The sequence below is a fragment of the Nerophis ophidion genome, linkage group LG05 (assembly GCF_033978795.1).
Source record: "Nerophis ophidion isolate RoL-2023_Sa linkage group LG05, RoL_Noph_v1.0, whole genome shotgun sequence".
NCBI lineage: Eukaryota > Metazoa > Chordata > Actinopteri > Syngnathiformes > Syngnathidae > Nerophis > Nerophis ophidion.
Window position 1 is genome coordinate 58,542,278 of NC_084615.1, and position 20,000 is coordinate 58,562,277.

A 20,000-nucleotide genomic window follows, 5' to 3' on the forward strand; every position below is an offset into this window, starting at 1 on the left:
GACTGAACTTTGTGAAAACAGATGAGATGTACATGTATGTTCAGACTATTACAAATAATGTCCCATTTTCCAATACTTTTCAACTTTTTTAAAGGTGTTTAGACTTCTCAGGTTGGGTTTAAAGTGTTTGCTCTGTACCAATACCTTCATTTGGTCGAATGTGAACGCAATCATGTGAATAAGTTGACTGAGACCGCATGAGAGATGGATTTCCTATAAACTCTGCGGGCAGTTCGGTTCACATGAGCTCAAAAGTAAACTCTCGGACCAAAGTCAATGACCAGTGTAAAAATTTGACGTATGCCAATCGATCGTTACTGATCAGTATTTTTAACCGATTTTTGTGAAGAAGTATTTAATCGCTAATGTATTTTATTACCGATTACAACAGGGTTTGATTGATTGATTGAAACTTTTATTAGTAGATTGCACAGTACAGTACATATTCCGCACAAGTGACCATTAAATGGTAATACCCGAATACGTTTTTCAACTTGTTTAAGTCGGGGGTGCACGTTAATCAATTCATGGCAGACACTTTATTTGCTTTTAGTAAAGCAGCTTGCTGTTAATTGTGTCTACATACACAGTGTGCAACCACTCCACTAAGCTAATAATAATCATTTTCATTCCAGCAAATCTTTCTTTGTATTTTAAATATAATTATCAGGTACCCTTATCACTGGAAGACAAGGTACACACCGAGGAAGAAAAAAGGAAATTAGTTTAAATTTTGTATTGATAATGCTGAATTGTTGATTGCACTCACCACAAATAAAAAAAAATATGTATAATTAATACACATGATTGGTATTGGTATCGGCGTATCACACTCATGGTTTATGGATATTGGAATCACCAGCATAAATCCCTGATCGCAACATCCCAAGTAAAAATATCAGCCAAAAACATTCAGAAATGAAAAATGTGTTAAAAGTGTGCTAAATCTGAGGGGGTAAAAATGGCGATCTTTAGAAGTCTAAGAAGTATATTCTAAAGGCTTTTCTGTTAAATCTAATCTGGCGAAAAATAGCAACGTATAGAAATAACTTATGTGTTCAACCCAGCAGATGGCAAGGTTTAAATTATTTGCGGTATGTCATTTAAAGAGTCAACAAAGCTGCAAATCGAGCTTTTACTTTAAGCATGTTATTTACTGCCTACAGCCTTTGGTCTCATGACAAAAATATGTTCACAATAAAATGTAAGTACAAAATATCTTATACATTTTAGGTCTGGACCAGCAAAAGTGTTAGCTGCAAAATGCCTTTTGTTAGTTAACAATTTGTCCTGATTATTAATTTCAGACATTGGGCCCGGCCGGGCACAGCCCGAAGAGCCAACGTGGGTCACCCCTCCATTGGGCTCACCACCCATAGCAGGGGCCATAGAGCTTGGGTGTGTTGTGAGCTGGGCGGCAGCCGAAGGCAGGGCACTTGGCGGTCCGATCTTCGGCTGCATAAGCTAGCTCTTGGGACGTGGAACGTCACCTCACTGGGGGGGGGAAGGAAGCCTGAGCTAGTGCGCGAGGTAGAGAAGTTCCGACTGGATATAGTCGGACTCACCTCAACGCACAGCAAGGGCTCTGGAACCAGTTCTCTTGAGAAGGACTGGACTCTCTTCCACTCTGGCGTTGCACGCAGTGAGAGGCGACGAGCTGGGGTAGCAATTCTTGTTTCCCCCCGGCTCAAAGCCTGTACGTTGGAGTTCAACCCAGTGGACGAGAGGGTTGCTTCCCTCCGCCTTCAGGTGGGGGGACGGGTCCTGACTGTTGTTTTTGCTTACGCACCAACAGCAAAAGCTCGGACATGGGAGGAGTTCGGGGAAGCCATGGAAAATGACATCCGGACGGCTTCGAAGCGATTCTGGACCATCATCCGCCGCCTCAGGAAGGGGAAGCAGTGCATTGTCAACACCGTGTATGGTGCAGATGGTTTTCCGCTGATCTCGACTGCAGATGTTGTGTATTGGTGGAAGGAATACTTCGAAGACCTCCTCAATCCCACCAACACGTCTTCCTATGAGGAAGCAGTGACTGGGGAATCTGTGGTGGGCTCTCCTATTTCTGGGGCTGAGGTTGCTGAGGTAGTTAAAAAGCTCCTCGGTGGCAAGGCCCCAGGGGTGGATGAGATCCGCCCGGAGTTCCTTAAGGCTCTGGATGCTGTGGGGCTGTCTTGGTTGACAAGACTCTGCAGCATCGCATGGACATCGGGGGCGGTACCTCTGGATTGGCAGACCGGGGTGGTGGTCCCGCTCTTTAAGAAGGGAGACCAGAGGGTGTGTTCCAACTATCGTGGGATCACACTCCTCAGCCTTCCCGGTAAGGTCTATTCAGGTGAACTCGAGAGGAGGCTACGCCGTATAGTCGAACCTCGGATTGAGGAGGAACAGTGTGGTTTTTGTCCTGGTCGTGGAACTGTGGACCAGCTCTATACTCTCGACAGGGTCCTTGAGGGTGCATGGGAGTTTGCCCAATCAGTCTACATGTGCTTTGTGGACTTGGAAAAGGCATTCGACCGTGTCCCTCGGGAAGTCCCGTGGGGAGTGCTCAGAGAGTATGGGGTATCGGACTGTCTGATTGTGGCGGTCCGGTCCCTGTACGATCAGTTTCAGAGCTTGGTCCGCATTGCCGGCAGTAAGTCGTATACGTTTCTAGTGAGGGTTGGACTCTGCCAAGGCTGTCCTTTGTCACCGATTCTGTTCATAACTTTTATGGAAAGAATTTCTAGGCGCAGTCAAGGCGTTAAGGGGTTTCGGTTTGGTCTCTGCTTTTTGCAGATGATGTGGTCCTGATAGCTTCATCTGGCCGGGATCTTCAGCTGTCACTGGATCGGTTCTCAGCCGAGTGCGAAGCGACCAGAGGAACTATGTCTCCCGGCTGGCCTGGGAACGCCTCGGGATCCCCCGGGAAGAGCTGGACAAAGTGGCTGGGGAGAGGAAAGTCTGGGCTTCCCTGCTTAGGCTGCTGCCCCCGCGACCCAACCTCGGATAAGCGGAAGAAGATGGATGCATGGATGGATGTACTGTAGAATGGATGCCATTCCATTTTTGTCAATAAAGTCTCAGGAAGTACTAAAGCCCCGACTTTAAACTGGTCCTTTAATTCTTTGTACTGTTCTTAGGGCACTTGGTACCATAGTCTTATTTTCTGTTGAAAAGTGTCCAAGGTCAGCATGTTGGGGTTATATGACTGACCTTCGCCCACTTCCAAAGCTGGCTCCCCATGGCGACAACCTCCGCTTCATCTATGAGAAAGATGGGTGGATGACGAGGAAGGGAAAAAGAAGAGAAAGTGAGCAGTGACAAGGGATGAAGGAAGAGAAAAGGGGGAGTGGAAGGAAATGGGAAAACAGTGGGGACAAATAGATGAGAAGGAGAGGGGTCACAGATAAGGTTGTGGGAAAGAGCAACATGAAGAGAAAGAAAAAGCAGTTAGATAAACTGAGATAATAAAAAAGAGGACAGAAGAAGGAAAGCAAGACTTACAATAAACAGAAGAGGTCACTAACTAAACATGGCAAAAAGCCCAACTCGGCTCAAGAACAAACAGTTAGAAATTATACAACTAATTCATTTTTGACATTTTGAGACCACCAGATATAGCAATTCTCATCACAAACGAATGGATACAAAATGGAATATGACATTTTTTTTTGGTCAGTACTTGACTGCCCAAATTACTCTGGCACTATCGCAGACAAGGTTGCAAAATATTTACACTGCTTGGTATTGACTCAGCGCTACTGGCCTCCATTTAGATGTAGTTTTCTGAAAACCAGGCCACATTGAATGCATCAGTAATAACAACACACTCTAGCAAACAACAAAAGAGGGGGAAAAAAACAAGGGTCTTAGCACCGACGATATGTTGCAAAGATTGACCTTAAAGTAAACCCCCTGAAACTGGACAGGAAGTGGTGAGTATTGAAAAAGAGAGGATATTGATTTCCTGCGCATTATCGCCTTTACAGGCCATTTTACAGAAAATGTGCTGGTTGTCCGTTCTGTTTCATCTCATACTTGGATGAGGTTGGGGTGGAAGAACTGGCAGGGCCCTGACCTAAATCTCATAAAAACCTTTTAGATAATAACATTATGAATAGAAATGGTAAACCAAGCCTTCTCTTCTGGATCTGCAGTACATTGCCATCATGCGCCGCGGAAATGGGAATTTTAAAGCTTGGCTGTTGACGTACATAATCTGGGATAATTAGTTGCTGCAGTTCTGCAATTTGTCCTCACATCTCACTGGCATCCTTTATTTCACTGACAATCATATAGTGTAGGTGTAGGCTATCTAGAGAAACGGCAATGTGTGAATGCTCCTTTAGAATAATACATAATGTTAATTATCGAGAACATTCAAACCCATTATTTATTGAATAAAAAATATTGGCATTCATTGATTTGGTGCATTTGCAATGGATTGAACAAATAAGTGAAACAAAGTACTAATATGAACCATTAAATAAAAAAATAAAACAATGTTTCAAAGTGTTTACAAAGTACAAGGAAGGATAATCTTAATTAACATCTTGAATGTTATCTAATTGAAAACTAGATAATCTTATCATTTCATTATCAATCCAGCCATTTCCTACCACTTGCCCGTTTTGGGGTCGCGGGGGCTGCTGGAGCCTATCTCAGCTACAATCGGGCGGAAGGCGCGGTACACCCTGGACAAGTCGCAATCTCATCGCAGGGCCAACACAGATAGACGGACAACATTCACACTCACATTCACACACTAGGGCCAATTTAGTGTTGCCAATCAACCTACAGTATCCCCAGGTGCATGTCTTTGGAGGTGGGAAGAACATGCAAACTCCACAAAGAAAGATCCTGACAATCGGGATTGAACTCAGGACCTTTGTATTGTGTGAATCATCATTTATTTAACTATTTATTTCAAATACAATTTATAATAGATACAATTTTTAACTGCATTATAGACATCAAGTCGTGGATGGCAGTGCATTTCCTGCAGCTCAACCAGGAGAATACAGAAGTTTTAGTTATAGGCCCCAAAGGCCGGAGGGAGAAACATTTGCCAAAATTAAAGATTTCAAACCAACACAGTCTTTAAAAAATCTGGGTGTGACTTTTGACTCCAAGCTTACTATAATCACACTTTAAAAATATTACAAAATACGTTTTTATCATCTTAAGAACATAGCCAAATGTCCGCCCATTTATCCTTCAGGTCAACACAGAGATGCTAATGCATGCTTTTTTCACCATGTTGTTTAGACTATTGTAATGCACTGCTTTCTGGCCTTCCCAAAATTAATATCCAAAGCCGACAATTATTACAAAACTCAGCTGCCCGTGTGCTGACAAGGACCAGAGGTTTTAAAGTCGTTGCATTGGCTCCCCGTCCTCTTTAGGGTCGATTTTAAAGTTATATTATTAGTTTTCAAATGGCTTAGTGGCCTTGCCCCTTTTTATCTCTCTCACCTGCTTATACCGTATCAACCCTCGCATATCCTTATGTCCTCTGCCACTGGTCTTTTATCTATACCAAATACCAGAATAAAGACCCACGGTGAGGCGGCATTTGGCCACCATGGCCCCCACAGCTTGCCAGACAACCTCAAGAATGCAGAGACAGTTGATATTTAAAAAAAGATTTTTAATCCGGCTTTTTTATTGTGCTGTTTTCTATCTTGATTGTTAATATTAATATTATTATTCTCTCAATGTTACGTTTTACTAACTTATTCATGTTATTTATATGATATTTTTGCAAATATTTCCTTACGTTTCATATTATTTTTTTTAGATGCCGTTAATTTGTTATTCTTCAGTGTGAACGCCTAAAGGTTGGTGTTTTTCCATCAAATTCTTAGTGCCAAGCCATGTTTTGTTTTGTTATTGTCAATCGTGCTGCGTGCATGTGTGATCTTTTTTTTTTTTTAACAGCACTTTGTTTTTGCCTTTTGCCTGTGTATTAAAAGGGCTATATGAATAAAGTCTGCTTTGATTTGATATCTATGCCAAATGTTATTATCATCTACAGCAGGGCTCACCAACCTTTTTGAAACCAAGAGCTACTTCTTGGGTACTGATTAATGGGAATGGCTACCAGTTTGATACACACTTAAATAAATTGCCAGAAATAGCCAATTTGCTCAATTTACCTTTAATAAATAAATCTATATATATTGTTAAAAAATTGGTATTTCTGTCCGTCATTCCGTCGTACATTTTTTTTGCTTTTACGGAAGGTTTTTTGTAGAGAATAAATGATGAAAAAAAACACTAAATTGAACGGTTTAAAAGAGGAGAAAACAGGAAAAAAATTTAAATTAAATTTTGAAACATAGTTTATCTTCAATTTCGACACTTTTAAATTCAAAATTCAACAGAAAAAAAGAAGAGAAAAACGAGCTAATTCGAATCTTTTTGAAAAAAATTCAAAAGAGAATTTATGGAACATCATTAGTAATTTTTCCTGATTAAGATTAATTTTAGATTTTTGATGACATATTTTAAATAGGTTAAAATCCAATCTGCATTTTGTTAGAATATATAAAAATCTATATTTCTAAAAAAGACAAATCATTATTTCTTCTAGATTTTCCAGAACGAAGATTTTAAAAGAAATTCAAAAAACTTTGAAATAAGATTTAAACTTGATTCTAAAGATTTTCTAAATTTGCCAGAATAATTTTTGGGAATTTTAATCATAAAAAGCTTGAAGAAATATTTCACAAATATTCTTCGTCAAAAAAGCAGAAGCTAAAATGAAGAATTCAATTAAAATGTATTTATTATTCTTTACAATAAAAAAATACATTTATTTGAACATTGATTTAAATTGTCAGGAAAGAAGGGGAAGGAATTTAAAAGAAAAAAGGTATGTGTTTAAAAATCCTAAAATCATTTTTAAGGTTGTAATTTTTCTCTAAAATTGTCTTTCTGAAAGTTGTAAGAAGCAAAGTAAAAAAATAAATTAATTTATTTAAACAAGTGAAAGACCAATTCTTTAAAATATTTTCTTGGATTTTCAATTCTATTTGAGTTTTGTCTCTCTTAGAATTAAAAATGTCAAGCAAAGCGAGCCTTGCTAGTAAATAAATAATATTTAAAAAATAGAGGCAGCTCACTGGTAAGTGCTGCTATTTGAGCTATTTTTAGAACAAGCCAGCGGGCTACTCATCTGATTCTTACGGGCTACCTGGTGCCCGCGGGCACCGCGTTGGTGACCCCTGAACTACAGTATCTATTTATTCAATTTGATTGTGTTACAAATGATAATTAATGGTAATACAAATAGTGCTTCATTTTGCAAAAGATAATTTTGTCATAGAGAATTAAATAGTGTCGAACTTCGAGTTAGACCGAAGCACAACACCTCCTGTATGTGCAAGTGGAAACGTGTGTGTTTGTGCCAGCTATATTACATAACAATGGATTAGCACATAAAAAGCCTGCCTTGATTTAGCAGATAAAATAACACCAATTAGCCGTATGCACACACTATTATGTACACATTGCTTCAAAACAGACAGGAGACAATATGCCGTGTGCCCTGGTTGACAGTCAGATTACAGTAGAACTGGAGGTTGTGTGCAAACACAAACCGCAAGAGATGCATGGATGTAACTTGTTCTTTAGGCCCCTGCAGGAATTACGTAACACAAATCCAGTCTAATTCTCCTTAATTCCTCAATGAAACTAGTGTGAACAGACTCACAGCAGCATGAACATACACCGCTTATTAATGAGTCCCTGCCAGCCTCAGTGTGACTGCCTTATAAAGAGCTGTGTGTTGGCGAGGACTACACCATACGGTACATATCGCGACAATGGAGTCACGATAATACAGTCAAAATACAGAATTGTCGGTCATTGTTTGAATACTCCACTGAACGGATGCTAATGCAATATCGCATGAATACACGTTGAGATGAAATAAATGGGATTCACGTCCAACCGGTAGGAGGCATGGGGGAAGACTCAGGACACGTTGGGAAGACTATGTCTCCCGGCTGGCCTGGGAACGCCTCGGGATCCCCCGGGAAGAGCTGGACGAAGTGGCTACGGAGAGGGAAATCTGGGCTTCCCTGCTTAGGCTGCTGCTCCCGTGACCCGACCTCGGATAAGCGGAGGAAGATGGATGGATGGATGGGATTCATGTACTGAAACTGTGTAATATCTGGGGTTTGAGTGTGTGCCTTTACAGGCTAGGCCATGTGAGTGATGTCAGAGAGTCTGAGTTGAGTTACAGTGGAACCTCGATTTACAAACGCTTCTATTAGTGACATTTCTGTTTCAAATGCTTACTAACCATGTTAGTGTGCTAACCATGTCTTGGGGTATGGACGTTTGATTCATTTATTTTGCATGCTGCTTGAAGACATCGGTGGCTGCTGTTTTAATGACATCACTTTATTTTAATTTTTCTGAAGGAATCAATAAAATACTATATATCTATCTATCTTGTCCACGAGGGCATGGCCATTTTGAAGAAGCGGGGCCCCCTATGTCACATCCTGTTCACATCCTATTTTGAAGAGTTTCAATGGCGAGCGGCACTTTTGATGAGTTTATTTCCAAAATCGTCGTACTTTGCGCCAGTCAGAGCTTTGTCAGCCTGTCTTAGAGATCACTTTGTGTGATTAGAAACACTTTTAAAGTGTCCAACCTTTCACAGTCTTACTGTATAGCTTCAGGTTTCTAGACAACCACTTTGAGCTAGCAGTTTAGCTATTTAGCCATCGGCTTGCGGCACCTTTAGTTTGAGAGTTTTATCAGCAAAGCAGGCTTTGTTCTGCAGCAAATATTTAATTGTGTTGAGACCGGTACAGATACCACGGTGGACCTTCATTACAGCGAAGGAGAAGGCATTACCTGGACACAAGCTGATGAAGGATCGCCTCACACCGCTAGTTTGTGCTAATGCTAGCAGTGACTATGTAAAGCCACTGCTCGTTTATCACTCCGAGTGTTCAACAAAGCCACAAGTAATGACAGACTCCAGGTAAACTGATTTTCCTTTTTTGTTTTTTATTGTAGCAACATGATTGTTAACGTTTTGGAGTGCATCAACAAGACTATTGTGTGTGCGTGTGTTGAAATCCATCCATCCATCCATTTACTACCACTTATTCCCCTTTGGGGTCGCGGGGGGCGATGGTGCCTATCTCAGCTACAATCGGGCGGAAGGTGGTGTACACCGTGGACAAGCCCCCACCTCAACACAGATAGACAGACAACATTCACACTCACATTCACACACTAGGGCCAATTTAGTGTTGCCAGTCAACCTATCCCCAGGTGCATGTCTTTGGAAGTGGGAGGAAGCCGGAGTACCCGGAGGGAACCCACGCATTCACGGGGAGGACATGCAAACTCCACACAGAAAGATCCCAAGCCCGGGATGGAACCCTGAGTACTCAAGACCTTCGTATTGTGAGGAAGACGCACTAACCCCTCTGCCACCGTGAAACCCCGCATGCTGAAATGTTTTTGGGATTAAAAAAGGTTGTTGAGCCATTACCCGCTTGTTATATACATTATTTATATATATATAGTGTCTTCAAAGTGCCCGTTTTTTTTTTTTTACTAAAATTGGGACTTTTGTCGAGGCTCAAACCTATTATTTATGTTTACAATGACTCTTATAGAGAACTCTGCTTCACTAAATAAATGTTTCGGTTTACGAACCATGTTAAAGAACCAATTAAGTTTGTAAATCGAGGTTCCACTGTATTTTAGCACAGGATAGCAATCTAACTTGAGTTTCGGTCAACAGCAGCTTGGTTGAATATTCTCACTTAGTGTTGTGTGTATTACTATTTAGACAAGTTACTTTCTATAATGACACGTCTTGCATCCAAGCCTACTATAGAAAATTCAGCTTTCAAAAAATACTGCTGTTTTTCCTGCAGTACACTTTTACACCTCTGCACAGCTTTCTTAATTGACAATGACTAGTCGCAGACACAAAAGTTTGCTTTATCTTTAAAAAAATTTTTTACAATTTGCCTAAATGCTCTGCATCCAAAATTATTAATATCTGATAAATCTGCTAGTTACACAGCCACATAGTTTTGCCTCAATTGTTTCTCGCATTAATGTGTCAATTTAACCCAATTTATATATATATATTATTCTAAAAATGTTCCCACTGTTATGTTATTTTGAGCTACCCAATTTAATACATAAAAAATTACTTTTGCTGAGAATTTGTCCGGGGTATGAATCATTTTGGGCTTAACTTTATGAACAGTATAAAGTGTGAAGATCCACATGCAATTCTGTGTTTTTAATTTGTCTGATTTCAGAACATCAAACCCTACAGTTGTTTAACATTTGAGAAGTTTCGAAAGAGCCACCAGTTTATGTTTAAAAGATAGAATACCTGCATGAAAAAGGAAGATAAACCTACATTATAACCTCTGGAGGCAACAACTATTCTGGTGTGACATTGTTCCCACTGCAGAATCAACAAGGACATGGTTTTATTGCCACTTTATGTGATCACCATGCCTTTTCCATTTATTTACTTGCATAACAGGAACATCTGAATTGGAAATTCCAAACAGGCTCATGCAGAAAAGAAGTCATTGAGCTATGCCTCCGGGAAAAATATTACTGGCCTGAAGTCATGTGAACCTTGTCAGTTCCATCCATCCATGTTCTCCCGCTTGTACAGTCTATCTCAGTTAATCAGTGAAATTCAGTTGTTCACAAATTGACCCATTGACAGGTACTTAAGGTTTATAACTTAGTGAGGTAACTTTTCGACATCATTTGGTATTTTACTGCAGCTTCTGGTCAAAGAATGCCTCCACTTCAAAAGTGAGATAATCTGATCCTCGCATCATCGATTGTCTGTTTAATGCTTTATATCAACTAAGAAATAAAGATGTGTAGCTATACTACTACTACTGGCAGTGGAGCCAATGTAAAGAGTAGTAACCAGAGCAGAAAAAAACTAGATATAGACGCATCATTTGGGTGCTCAATTAACAGTTACAAATAATGGCTAGTACTTACTGTATGTAGTCGCAGTACATTGAGGTACAAATGAAATACAGTGGAACCTCAATTCGTAAACCTATCTTTTTGTGTACTTTTTAGTTTACGAACTTTGAAATTGCGCCAAATATGCATCTTTGTGCGAACCATGTCTCGGGATATGAACGCTTCACTCATTAATTTTGCATGCTATTTGAAGTCTTCGGGGGCTGGCACTTTGATTACATCCCTTCCTGTGCACGCGAGCTCGGCCATTTTGGAAAAGCAGGGCCCCCTATGTCACATCCTGTTTACATCCTGTACACACCTGCACAGCCATTTCAAAGAGCTACAAGGCTAGCGGCACTTCTGACAAGTTTATTTCCGCACTTGTCGTACCTTGCGCCGGACAGAGCTGTGTTAGCCTGTCTTAGAGATCACTTTATGTGAAAAGAAGCACTGTAAATGTGTCTAAACTCTAAAAATCTCGCTGTACAGCTTTGTGTTGCTAGACAAGAGGTAGCATTTTGGCTAGTTAGTGGTCCTTTACCTTCGAGGATTTTATTGGCGAATTGGGCTTTGTTCCCAAGCAAGTTTCTAATTGGGATAAGACCGAAAAAGATGCCATAGAGGATCTTTACTACAGAGAAGGAGAGGGCACTACCGGGACACAAGCCGATGAAGGATTGCCTCAAACAGCCCCCGCTCTTTTATCACTTTAAAGCTCCCAGAGTGTTCAACAATGCCTCAAATATTCCCAGACATAAGGTAAAATAATTTTGCTTCATTTTGTTTTTTAGTTTTGGAGCGCTGCCAGTGTGTGTAAGTGTGTGTGCGTGTTGACAGTTAAGCTTGCTGTTATGTTGTTGTGTTGTTTGGATAAATACGAGATTAGTGAGCGATTAACCCCTCGTTGTGTTAGTTTGATATGTGTATACTATATATATATATATATATATATATATATATATATATATATATATATATATATATATATATATATATATATATATATATAGCTATATATGTATATATTTATATATGTATATATATATATATAACTAAATATTTATATATGTATGTATATATAAATATATAAATATATATATAGATACATATATGTATGTATGTATGTATGTATGTACACATATATATAAATATATATACATATATATACCCACACATATATAAACACACACACACACACACACACACACACACACACACACACACACACACACACACACACACACACACAAATTATAGTGTCTTCAAAGTGTACAGTTTTCATGACATTAGAGATCTTTGTCAAGGCGAGAACCAATTATTCATGTTTACATTGATTCTTATAAGGAATTCTGCTTCACTATACAAACAAATTAAGTTTGTAAAATGAGGTTCCACTGTATTGTATAGTAGTATTTTGCTCGATGTTTTTCACCTGCACAGACAACAGAGAGTATGTTGCATGTGTAAACAAATGATACTAAAACCTTTTTAAAACAGGTTAAAGGTAACAAAGGATCCTCTTGGCTAGTGTATGATGTATATACTTGGTGAGTAAGCGCAGATATGGCCCTAAAAATATATTTTTTTAAAATCGATGGATGGATTCTTAAACAATTTTTTTTCCAGCACCACTAATATGCACCTAAATTTATGTCAAATCATGTCATTTGTTTTGCATATTCCTTGTATCTTTCCTGGTTTTTCTGTGATAATAATGCCAATTGTATTTCATATTATTAGAATTTATTGTTCAGATATACCTTTTACTTATACAGTATTATTGCTGTATTAAAATGATCATTTTCTTCTACTTGCATGTCGCACATTTTGTAAAAATGAAGAGCCCTTGATTTTGGACATTTGTGTATCATGATTTTTTTTAAAGAACCAGATCAGTCAAAAATACCAATTTGGCAGCGGTATCATACCCAACCCTATTTAGTCTCTGAAAAAACCCCTGAATAAAAGTAGTCCAGATGAGAAGCTAAACAGAGGAAGTGCAGAAGGTTGACTTGGGTCATGTGACGTTGGGAAGTCGACAATGAACCGCAAGCCTTCAATTTACAGGGACAGAAGATGGAGATGAAAAGAATCAAGTAAGACGAGAGGAGAGACTTTTCCACAAAGCTATAACAATAAACCAGACCGTAAATGGCACAAGTTACGTTCAGAGCTTCATGAACTTAATAAGTATTTAGTCCAATTCAAACATGTCTAGTAAGATTCATAGACGAGTAAATGCGTCAGAAGCGCAGTCTCTCTGTTAAAGTTAAAAGTTAAAGTACCAATGACTGTCACACACTAAGTGTGGGGAAATGTGTCCTCTGCATTTGACCCATCCCCTTGTTCACCCCCTGGGAGGTGAGGGGAGCAGTGAACAGCAGAGGTGGCCGTGCTCGGAAATTTTTTTTGGTGATTTAACCCCAAATTCCAACCCATGATGCTGAGTGCCAAGCAGGGAGGTCATGGCTCCCATTTTCATAGTCTTTGGTATGACTCGGCCAGGGTTTGAACTCAGAACCTACCGATCTCAGGGCAGACACTCTAAGCTTGCTTTTGTCTCTCCTTTATGAGTGTAAAGCGAAGGGACTCTTTATAGCTCTATTTCAGAAGCTTTTCCAGTAATCTAAATTGGTAGAAAAAACTGAATAACAATAAACAGACAGAATTTTAGTTTGGAATATATAAGTTAAGTTGCCTGGAAGCTGCAGAGACAGAAGGCAACGGGCAAGTAAAAATTATATTTATTAAGAAAGCATGGACAAGGCAGTATTAAATAATACTTTGAACTCTGGGTTGAACTCAAACGTGTAGGCTTTGAGCCGGGGGGCAACGAGAATTGCCACCCCAGCCCGTCGCCTCTCACTGCCGGCAACGCCAGAGTGGAAGAGGGTCCAGTCCCTCTGGAGAGAACTGGTTCCAGAGCCCTTGCTGTGCGTCGAGGTGAGTCCGACTATATCCAGCCGGAACTTCTCTACCTCGCGCACTAGCTCAGGCTCCTTCCCCCCCAGTGAGGTGACGTTCCACGTCCCAAGAGCTAGCTTCTGTAGCCGAGGATCGGACCGCCAAGTGCCCTGCCTTCGGCTGCCGCCCAGCTCACATCGCACCCGACCTCTATGGCCCCTCCTTTGAGTGGTGAGCCCATTGGAGGGATGACCCACGTTGCCTCTTCGGGCTGTGCCCGGCCGGGCCCCATGGGGACAGGCCCGACCACCAGGCGCTCGCCATCGTGCCCCAACTCCGGGCCTGGCTCCAGAGCGGGGCCCCGGTGACCCACGTCCGGGCGAGGGAAATCTGGGTTCATTTTGTTGTAATTCCATAGAAGTCTTTGAGCTGCTCTTTGTCTGATCACTCACCAAGGACCTGTTTGTCTTGGGAGACCCTACCAGGGGGCATGAAAGCCCCCAGACAACATAGCTCCTAGGATCATTGGGACACGCAAACTCCTCTACCACGGTAAGGTAGCAGCTCAGAGAGGAGATGGAAGAAAGCATGGACAAGGCAGTATTAAATACTACTTTGTTCTGTTGAAACCATTAAGAGAGCAAAGGCAAACATGTGCTGTTGTCAGCAAGACAGAATACCAGGATACAAAATACAAAATGTAGCTGGAAGAATGAAATGAACCGACGCCCCTGGTTCATGAATCATCCTAATTGGTAATCAAAGCCAAGTGAGCTTTCTGGCTGCCAATCATAAAGAAAAGTGAGAAACCAGTGCTCTGGCAAATGTAAAGTTACAGCCTGACCTGCAAAAAAACAGAAGTGGACTTAGAAAATAAAGGAGCTGGAAAAGAAATGGAACCAAAATACATGAATAAGTCCACCTGTCATGAGAGATCATGACAGTAAGTCAGTTTGTTTACACATCTCATACACAGATGAATTGCCAGACAATATGAAGATGCAACACGAGGGATCAGTGTCAGCAAATTTAGCAACTTTGTTGCTATATTTATCCAGTAATCAAATCACTGTAGATACCATTTTTCGAAAAAGCAAAGAGCAACAAATCTGAATTAAATAATTAATTCAAGCCTTGACTTAAGTCCCCATTTTATTAAAAAAATGCACAATTTGAACACTATATATATATATATATATATATATATATATATATATATATATATATATATATCAATGTTTATTTATATAACCCTAAATCACAAGTGTCTCAAAGGGCTGCACAAAACACAACGACATCCTAGGTACAGAGCCCACATAAGGGCAAGGAAAAACTCACCCCGGTGACAGTGACTATAAGAAACCTTGGAGAGGACCGCATAAGTGGATAACCCCCTCCCCCATATATATAAATATATATGTACAGATATATATATATATATATATATATATATATATATATATATATATATATATATATATAGGATCAAAAATTCCTCACAGTATTATCCAAACAACACAAAATCACAACACAAAAGTCCCTCTCAAAGCCGTTAACAACAATGTCACTACAATTGTAAAAAAAAAACATTAAAATCCTTTTTAGCTTTTGTCAGCAAATATTTATGGGATGCAAGCAACAAGAGGAGTTGAATGATGATGGGAAATCCAAAATGGTAGCAGAGGTAGAGAGAGGAGGGTGTCGGGACGAGCGACAGTAGTTACGGGATCATACATTGGTCATATTCAAAGTCCTCATGTGTCCAGGGACATATTTCCTGAGTTTATAAACATTCAATAAAAGAAAAAAGAATACGAAAGATGTGATGCCAAAAATATGTTGATGTAATGATAGTAGTATCGAATAGCTATGCTCTAGTACTTGGTATCATTACAGTGGTTGTTAGGTGTAGATCCACCAATGGCGTTTGTTTACAAGTTTGATGCCGGTGAGCTCCTGTGCGAAGTGAAACATGTTTAGCTATTTCTCATCCTGCAGGGATGATACTTGTAAGAAACGTACTTTATTTGTCACCATGGAGGTGAGGATTGGTGATTTAGAAGTAGCTAAATCACTGCTGACCGGGGACAAAAACCTAGGCGCGGGGGGGACCGGTACTTTTCAGAAGCGGTATAGTACCGAAAATTATTCATTAGTAGTGCGGTACTATATTAAAAACGGTATATCATACAACCCTATCCAATTGTCAACAATAATGATGTCACACCCACATTAAAAACATTCAACAGGCTGTAGATTCTACAGTGTACAAACCAGAGATCCATAGTGTAAAAATATATCTGCAAAAATGTTGGCGATATTGTGACAAGCAGAAAACTGATATGAAAAACATTTATAACACATTTTAACGGACAAAATTTAAATACATCATGTTTTTATCATTATTTTTTTTAATTTTACATCTTGACAAGGGGGGCTCTGCCTCATCTGCCTACCCTGACCGCATGTCCCTGGTACAAAATGTGTCAAACTGGCCTTGCGCACCTTTACTTATTTTTGCATGCATACCTGACTGAAAAAGTTTGGGCACTCAGCCTACACAATATATATATATGCTGTAAAACATTTTAACTGACGCTAATTGAGACAATGTGTTCTGTGTGCTTCCCAGCAAATATTATTCCGGTGCAGTCATGTATTGTGCTTTTTTGGTATAAATATTAATGATCTTATAAAAAAACAAAAAACTAAATTATGCATGTTACGCTAAATAAATTAATGTCAGCCAGGTCTAAGAACTGACATATTACCAAAAGACATTAACTGCCATAAAAGGATATTTGAAAAAAAAAAAGATCTGCTCTCTTCTTCCCAGCAAGCCACACATTCTTAAGTCGGAACATGACTTCTTGGCCAACAAACTTCATCTTAAGATGCTCATCTCCTGCATACTGTGACTAAGAGCAAAACTATCCAGCACATTTGACTAATGATTCGGTTTGAATTATTCGATTGATTATATCGGCATAATAAACTGGTACAACATGCTCCGAAAAGGTCAGTGTGATCAATGTGAGGATTTTTGTTTGAACGCTGTTGTACACAAAAGGAATCCAGCAGTCACAAGGCAGCTTGGCCACGAGTGGAGTCTTATAAATAAAAAGGCCTGTAAGAAATGGAACCAGTCAGGGCCTGTGTAGCTGCAGGGAAAACACTCAATAACAAATTTGAGGAATTTGTCAGAAAGGATATCCTGAACTGTGTTGTACTTCTCAGTAGAACAATAACATCGGCTTTTATAATGTCTTCTCAAGCAGGGACTCTCAATTTTTGGGTCGCGTACCTTTTTTTCAGTGAGTCTTTGTGAGGTAATTCTTAAGTGTTTTTTATGTATATTATCCATTCATCTATGAACCGTCCTTAAAGGGCCTCTCTAATGCTGACAACATCCATCCATCCATCCATATTCTACCGCATATTCCCTTTCGGGGTCGCGGGGGGCGCTGGCGCCTGTCTCAGCTACATTCGGGCGGAAGGCGGGGTACACCCTGGACAAGTCGCCACCTCATCGCAGGGCCAACACAGATAGACGGACAACATTCACACTCACATTCACACACTAGGGCCAATTTAGTGTTGCCAATCAACCTATCCCCAGGTGCATGTCTTTGGAAGTGGGAGTAAGCCGGAGTACCCGGAGGGAACCCACGCATTCACGGGGAGAACATGCAAACTCCACACAGAAAGATCCCGAGCCTGGATTTGAACCCAGGACTGCAGGACCTTCGTATTGTGAGGCAGATGCACTAACCCCTCTTCCACCGTGTGTGGACCTACAAAATTCTACATGTAAAATGCCCCCCAAAATGGAGAAAGTAATGATTGTAGAAATGTTTTTTTGTGAGTTTCAGTACATTTTGGAACACCTACTTTTAGCTGTAAATTGTGGGCAGGCCTGCAATCAGCCTGCTGATGTCACCTGCAAAAGACTGGAGGTAATTTCATCTTGCATACTATGTGTTTTAGTAGCATCTTAATTCAGAAAAACATTATTTTTGTGCGGAATTTGAAGGAATGATCAAATATGTCTGCCAGATGCATTGATGCAGGTTGTAGCTATACAACTAAATAAGGGGTCAGCCTTCATTTGAAATGATGGGAATATTAGGAAAGTATGGACCTCTCCGGTCAAATTGACTCACGTTAAAGAGGAGTGTAAATCGCAGCAATCATCTTAAAGATTCTGACTTTGAAGAAGAAGCGTTTTGGTCAGTTTGGATGGAAACAATTTTAAAGACGAAAGCTAAATGTGATCCCAAATATTAAGCACCATCTACGGGAGAAAGACTGAGAAGAGCAGACCCGGCGAACAAAAACAACAGAAAAAGAAGATCAGCCACTAGTATTCTAATTTGCATCCTCTTCTACTATGTTTTCCTCTAACCTGACTCTCGCCAGATCCTTGTAGTTCGCTGAGCTCCACACGAGGATCTGGGCTCGAGGGAAACGCAAACTCCTTCAAGATGGCAAAAAAAAAATTTACCAATAAGGATCGCCGGACGGAATTTCAGATGAACGGAGAATGTTTTTGAAGGCCTTTACTGCTGGCAACGATGTTTTGGCTATTCTTCCGACCGGGTTTGGATTTCTCAGCGTCGCTCTCATCAGTCTCTGTGTCAGTGTTACTGCTATGTAAATTTGTTGTACACACAACATTATGGCCGTTAGCAAAGAATATATATATATATATATATATATATATATATATACATGTATTTATACAGTTCTATTTTGGTTTCATCTGACCACATGACATTCTCCCAATCCTCTGCTGTATCATCCATGTATCCATTTTGGTACAAACTCAACTCGTCGTGTTTGGAGGAAGAAGAATACTGAGTTGCATCCCAAGAACACCACACCTACTGTGAAGCATGGGGGTGGAAACATCATGCTTTTGGGCTTTTTTTCTGCTAAGGGGACAGGACGATTGATCCGTGTTAAGGAAAGAATGAATGGGGCCATGTATCGTGAGATTTTGAGTCAAAACCTCCTTCCATCAGTGAGAGCTTTGAATAGTTGACCAAATACTTATTTTCCACCATAATTTACAAATAAATTCTTTAAAATTACTACAATGTGAATTCCTGGATTTTTTTTCACATTCTGTCTCTCACAGTTGAAGTGTACCTATGATGAAAATTACAGACCTCTGTCATCATTTTAAGTGGGAGAACTTGCACAATCGGTGGCTGACTAAATACTTTTTTGCCCCACTGTATATACACAAACTACAAGGACCTGGCGAGAGTCGGATTAGTGTTCCTCCAGATGTTTGAGGGAATTCTGAAAGAGCGTGAGGAAATACAGGCTATGGTGTCTAACTCAAGCTCTGAAAACCTCAGGGAGTGAGCTCCTGTTGGTGCACAGAGACAGGACCACACATGGTCAGACTGCGTTTCAGTTTTATGCACCGAAAATCTGGAATAGTCTTCTATAAGATGTGAGATGGGCCTAAACGTTGAAAATGTTCAAATCCAGGCTGAAAACACTTTAATTATGTATATGACAAGGGAAATTATTTATATACCCAATTGATTGATTTTAATTTGAACGATGCTTAATTTTATTATCATTTTACATTTTTATATGTGCCTTTTTGTAATTTTTCATATAGCACTTTGAATTGCCTTGTGTACAAATTGCCAATGAAAAAGGAGATGGGAGAGAAAATAAGTTTGGAAAATGGCGATTTTTTTTTTGCTCATAATGTTAACCATATCCGTTTGAAGTTACCATGGACATGGGCGACAAAAACACGAGATTAAATGATCTAAATTAATAGTTTTACATGTTTTTACCCACAATGTCTATGCGGAGAAATGGGCTATAGTTCTGTAGATGACGTCACACCAAGAAAGGGCGCCAAATCGAATCTGGCTTTGAAAAAGGGGGCCAATCCAAACACTGTTAGTCATTTACGCATTACTCAAAAACTAATAGTTATCGTTAAAATTGGGAAAAGATGGACAGTGTGATTTATGTAATTATTGAACGTAAAGAGTGTAAAATTATCGTGCAAATATGCTCATTATTGGCCGCGTTGATTTGTTGTTAAATGACTATGAGGTCAAAGAGTGCTACATTTTCTTTTACAC

General features: G+C 39.9%; 1 protein-coding gene across 3 annotated transcripts in view; it reads right to left on the bottom strand.

Annotated features, from left to right (window-relative positions):
• The window catches only part of zgc:66433 (uncharacterized protein LOC321250 homolog), a 126,543-nt gene that overhangs the window by 55,430 nt on the left and 51,113 nt on the right, over nt 1–20,000 (bottom strand). The window contains exon 2 of one of the 3 annotated variants that reach the window (XM_061901634.1): nt 3,196–3,245. The exons of the other annotated variants lie outside the window; for them this stretch is intronic. Coding sequence (XP_061757618.1) covers nt 3,196–3,245 — 50 coding nt within the window. The remainder of the gene's footprint in view (nt 1–3,195; nt 3,246–20,000) is intronic. 3 annotated transcript variants of the gene reach the window in all.